This window comes from Propithecus coquereli, unplaced genomic scaffold, assembly GCF_000956105.1.
Source record: "Propithecus coquereli isolate 6110/MARCELLA unplaced genomic scaffold, Pcoq_1.0 Scaffold7, whole genome shotgun sequence".
Classification (NCBI taxonomy): domain Eukaryota; kingdom Metazoa; phylum Chordata; class Mammalia; order Primates; family Indriidae; genus Propithecus; species Propithecus coquereli.
In genome coordinates, this window is record NW_012153062.1 from 2,085,056 (window position 1) to 2,091,171 (window position 6,116).

The 6,116-nt window shown below is 32.7% G+C and overlaps 1 protein-coding gene across 1 annotated transcript in view; it reads left to right on the forward strand.

Moving 5' to 3' along the window:
* Nucleotides 1-212: 212 nt before the first annotated feature.
* Nucleotides 213-6,116, forward strand: part of LOC105823749 (dihydropyrimidine dehydrogenase [NADP(+)]-like) — a 435,569-nt gene continuing 429,665 nt past the window's right edge. The window contains 1 exon segment of the mRNA XM_012661010.1: nucleotides 213-349. Within this exon segment, the coding sequence (XP_012516464.1) occupies nucleotides 213-349 (137 nt within the window).

Here is a 6,116-nt window from a genome sequence, read left to right on the forward strand (position 1 = left end):
ACACAATACAACTTCTAAGTATGTTACATTAATACTGAAAATGTAGTGCTCATTGCTATTCAAAACACTAATGGATTTGAAACATTAAAATATGTTTGAGGATATAAAAGTTAGTTTGAAAATTTTAACCATGGCAATTGATTTCTCCGTAGGTGTTCAAAGCAATGAATACCCCACAGATCAGAAATCCTTCTCTGCCTCCCCCAGAAAAAATGTCTGAAGCCTATTCTGCAAAGATTGCACTTTTTGGCGCCGGGCCTGCAAGTATAAGTTGTGCTTCTTTTTTGGCTCGATTGGGTTACTCTGACATCACTATATTTGAAAAACAAGAATATGTTGGTGGTTTAAGGTAATGCCTACATTTATTTTATGTTTTTGATGTCAAAAATGATGGGGTAAAACAATTATGAATATTGTTGGTTCATATTCATATAGAAACTTCAGGCTCACAGATGGTATTTTAAATGTTCTTTTTCTAAATGCTCAAATTTTGATTACATTTTTCACTTTAAATTTTGCAGTTGGCTTTAAGCAATATTTATTTAAAAATTTATCTGTCTAGTTCTATGAATTTAAGACAAATCTTAACAAAATATATTTTGGTTATAGGAACCAATCATATGAAGAATTGTTTTATCCCTGTGAACCTTTCCTTTAATGGAGATATATTTGAAAATCATGGATATTAGAGATAGGGAAAAACCTGCCTCCACAGAAAATTGGACTATTCATTTTGTTGTCTATATAGACATGTTGCCCTGCTCACATATATTCACTTTACAATTCCTTAAGTCTTGCATTTGATTATAATTTTGTCAGCATCGACTAGAAATGTTCTATTTAAATATACATTTCTGTACTATTTATCTATCTAATACCTTATTAATATTTGATATTATTCAGCACTATTATTGTAAACTAGGATTCAGTAACATAGTTATTTTATTCCCATAAGGATTGATGCATTGAAATGAAAATGTATATTTAAAATGAGTGAAACTCTATACTGGATGTACGTTATTTTCATCATCATACAAAATAAAGCTTATTGTAAGCAGGGAGTGAATATTGCTTAAAACATTTCATGTAAACATGAAAAAGAATTTGGGTGGCAGGTGAATAATATTACTCAATTGATTTTTATTTTCCTTGCATGTGCTATATCTTATCAAAGATCATGGATTATAAAATATAACAATTTGGAATATCTTTTTCTACACTTAGTATTTGATTTTGTTATGGCTACTGAACTACATGTAAGCGATAAATTTACCATATTTAATAATCACAGAAAATAATCAAATTATGAATAAAATTTGTGAAGTTTCTTAGGTTTTCTGGCACCTGTAAACATACGTTAATAAATGTGTAAATTTCAATATTGGTCAAGTGACAATATGGTAAACCTAAGATAATGTAAAATTGTCCATGATTTGTTTCATTGATATAAATATTTTGAAATATTTATTGACATAAATATTGATATATAAGCTATGATTATTATAAAACATTTGCCTGAATCATCAGGCAAAAATATCATATACTAGCAAGATCCTTTAGAGAGGATATTAAACATAAATAATGTAATTGTCAAGAAATAATTATTTTTTTGTATTGATGTTTCACTGCTCTGAATTTTAAGAGATTACATGTATTTTACTAATTTATTTTTCTGGAAGTAAAATTCCCTATATATTATTTTGCTAGATGTATTTAGACTATCTTTTTAAATAGCGTTTTACTACAGCTTTATTAATTAGGAAAAACATAATCTATTAACAACATATGTATAAGTACTGTATGTTGTTTTCAATTATACGCATCAGTGAATCTCTGAGCTAATTTAAAAAATATGAACTTAATTTTTCTGTACGCTGGTAGACTAGAAAAAGTCTCTTTGCCACTTAATTGCACTTTCACAAGAAGCCTAAAATGGAGTCAACCCTGTTTATGAATTATTCTGTGTCGCCAATTTTGGTAGAAGATTATGGTTGTTAGCATCTTTATCTCTTTTGAACTCAAATGCAGGATAAGCATTTCTAAATCATATAAATTAGTACTAAATTTGTGTTTTTATATATTTGCTGACCAGTTTCTAGTGGGAAAGTCTCCCCTGGATTCATGACCAAACATAGTGGTTTTTGTTGTTGTTTTTTAAAATATTTATTTTTTTCCTTTGCTTTTGAATCTTCCCAGTATGTAGGGACAATATGAAGTGTTTAATCAGTCTCATTTGAACTGTCCCATGGTAGAGGCATTTTGTCACTGTAAAAGGATTATAAAAACTGACACTAGGATTTAGCCAGAATTACAACCACAAAATTTTCCTGTTAATTCATTTTCTCACTTACAGCTGCCTCTCATTCTCTTGTATCTTCAAAGTGGCTAAAAAAGATTAAATTAGCTTTGTATTTGAAATCAATTGCTTAAAGAGGTGATGTCAAGTTCTATCTTTCCTTCTTTGCATCCAAACAGATTCTTTTATCCCTGGTGAAATAGTATCACAACCACTATTTAAAAAGTCACTAGAGTCAGTGAAAGATATCCAGGACTTAATCCCTGTTGTATTGAACACCATCAATTGATTATATTTTGATGCTGCAACAAATTTATGAAATACTCAGTAGTTTTGCTTTCCTCCGACTGTGGCTTTTTTTGGGAGACATAAGTTTAAAATGGTTAAAAGGGCTTGATATATCAACAAAGATAAACAAAATGGTGTTAAGAGATTGTAAGTATGTATGCACCTATATACTTTCTTAAAAATTAATATATATTATTAATAATTATGATGTTTTTGTTAGGTAGAATAGTCAGGCCAATGTTGTTCTTTGCTTTAGCTATTGCAGATGTTACAGTGCTTTTATTTCACCTATTGAGTTTCATGTTGATTGACTATAAAGAGAAACGGGGTGTAGGTGAAACAGTTATAGCAATAGGGAAATATTTTGAGAATGTGTGTTACCATGCAAATTTGAAGTATAGTACCTATACAAAAATGAACAGAAGCAAAACTCTTGTCAAAATACGAGAATTGTGCTTTAAAAAGAATGGAAAGAGCATGGAAAGGAGTTGTTATAAATTTTGTTACAAGAAAGAAACATGAACATAGAAGAAAGATGATTTTTTTTATGTTATCTGGCATTCCACTGACTGTACTGAAGGATTATAGTTGCTACAAGAAGAAATTTCTTTCAAAACCTAAGTCTGTTGTAAGAGTACAGGTAGAAGAAAAGTTGTTTTCATAAGCACAACAAACTTGGGATGCAAACATTTCTATCAAACTCTATCTTCTGTCCTTTTATCTTCTTTCTCACCATGGAGTTTCAGGGTAATCTCATTTATTCTTGTGGTTTCAATTACCAACTGCATGCAAATTATTTAAAAATTTGGAGATACCTCAAAGAGCTACAAGGAGAACTACCAGCTGATCCAGGAATAGCACTATTAAGCATCTACCCAAAGGAACAAAAGTCATTCTATAATAAAGACATCCGCACTTGAATGTTTATGGCAGCACAATTCACTATAGCAAGGATGTGGAAACAACCCAAGTGCCTATCAATCCATGAGTGGATTAATAAAATATGGTATATGTATACAATGGGATACTACTCAATTATAAGAAACAATGGTGATCTAGCACCTTTTATATTATCCTGGATAGAGCTTGAGCCCATCCTCCGAAGTGAGGTATCACAAGAATGGAAGAATAGGCACCACATGTACTCGCCATCAAACTGGCACTGACTGATCAGCATTAAGGTGCTCACACAGTAGTAATATTCTTTGGTGGTAAGGGGGTTGGGGGTGGGTAAACTCACAACTAATGGACACGGTGAGCATTCTCGGGGGTAAAGGGCACGTCTCAAATCATGGTTGGGATGTGGCAAAGTCATAACGTGTAACCAAAATGTTTGTATCCCATAATTTCCTGAAATTAAAAAAAAAAATCTGTATCTGCCCTGGCTTTTCTCTCTGTCTTGAGCAACAGATTTATACATTCAAATCTTGGACATCTCTTCATAAACTTCGCCATATCAATGTTGTTCCTCTTTCTGAGTTTGCTATTTCAGGAGAAGACATCACCAATACTGGACTACTATGCAATATCTTGGCAATTGTATTCTGTGAATACTCTTTAAAATGTCCTTTCTCCCCTCTATCTCTGATGTCCTTTACCTCTCATTTTCTGTGCAAATGCAGTAGCCTCCAAATGGTTCTCTTGGCTTCCTGATTTGTCTTTTCAAATCCATTCTCCTTTTCCAAATCTGATTATATCACTCTTCTACTTGAAATCTTTCAATAACTCTTTGTATCCTAAGAGATAAAGGATCTGGCCTGGCATAGGAAGCCCTACATAACCTGATACCTACCTATATTTTCTCATTCCTTCCTTTCTTTCGTATCTCCCTTCCTTCTTCTTTTCTTCCTTCCTCCCTCAGTATCTATTGACCACCAACATTATAACATTATTTCTGACAGTAGAGCTACAAAAGTAAACAAGGCAAAAATACCTGTTCTCATGGGATTATAGTCTAGTAGGGGGAAACAGACAATAAATGAACAATAAACTAAATATAGAATATGTCAGGTGATGGTAAACACAATGAGGGAAGTTTTAAAAATGGCAGTTTAGGGGTTTACCTAGTGTCTTAGATGCCTAGAGTGAATTATTTTTTAACATGTTTATCTCCTAGTCTATACAATAAAATGACGTTCAATAAGAATCATGCAATAATCAGTGATAATAATTATTTTTAATTCATTTCTATAAAACAAAAAATAACAATTAAAACAAAATATTTTAATATTATGAATATAGTTTACACTGTGACTATTTTAAATTTTAAACTCAAAGTTCCATGAGGTCACACAATTTGACAGAATTGGACTAATTCATATTGCTTCATGTGCTATCATTTAATAAATTCCAAATAAACTATTATGTATTGGAATACATAGTATCACGGGGTGGATTTGCATGCTTCCTATGGAGAGTTGGGCCGAGGAATGCTTATAGCTGAATCAGCATGTGCCTATGGCCACTGTTTAATTGGAGTTCTCCAAATTAAATTCCACATAGAACACAGTGTTTATTCAAGAATGGGTGATAAAAAGGGTATCCTTTACAGCTTACATATGTGTTATTAAAACTCTGTAGCAATTGTAGTACTTATTTAGAGTTTAGACCTAGCTGAGATTTTTTTTTTTTTTTTTTTGGCAGACAACATTGTTTAGTATATTACTGACATTGTTTAGAACTAGTAGCTCATGGAAATAATACAATGCAGGCTCATTTTTGTAAGTTTTAAAATTGTTTTTAAATTATCTAAAAACAATGCATCTTTTTTATTGCCTGCATGTGGGCTTGGTATGGTGCTAGAAAGGGAAGAGAATATGATGATGAAGTTTGGGTCTTGAGCAACTCGTACAATAGAATTTTCTAAGGACCAGTGTTTGGGGGAGGAACCGAAGTTTAGTTTAGGCATAACTTTGAGATACCTTTTAGACAGCCAAGTAGATATAAAGGTATGGAATTTAGATTTGAAGATAAAAGTGTGGGAGTCATCATGTGTTGACGGTATTGAAAGCCATAAGACTTCACCTACCTTCTTAGCTCATCCAACTCGTATTCACTATTGATATTTTATGTATGTCGCATTGTGCTGTGTATCTGTGCTGACCTCAGTGAATATAAATGCCACATTTATAACATCAGTAATCACGTCTCTGCCGCCTACCTACTTGATATGACCAAATCTAACCAATATTTTTCAATATTTGACATTTCACTTATTTTCTCTAAAAGATGCTGGGAAACGTAATTCACATTTATTCGTTTAACACATGTGCCGAGCACTGTGCTAAGTGTTGACGACAGTGGTTTCAGAGCAGTGTAGAGTTCTAAGCAGAGCTGCCGAAGCCCCAGCAGCCTGGCATTCTGTTTGCCCTGGTGTCTGCTTCGACATTTAAAGTTACGCTGCTGTGCACCGTGCCTGCTTCCTTCTCCTTGGACAGGTTTCTTCCTACTAGATTGGGTATGTCCTTCCTTTCTTTCTGGCCAACAGAAAAGTTGTTCCTGCTTTTTATAACCTGATCTTTCATAGTTATTT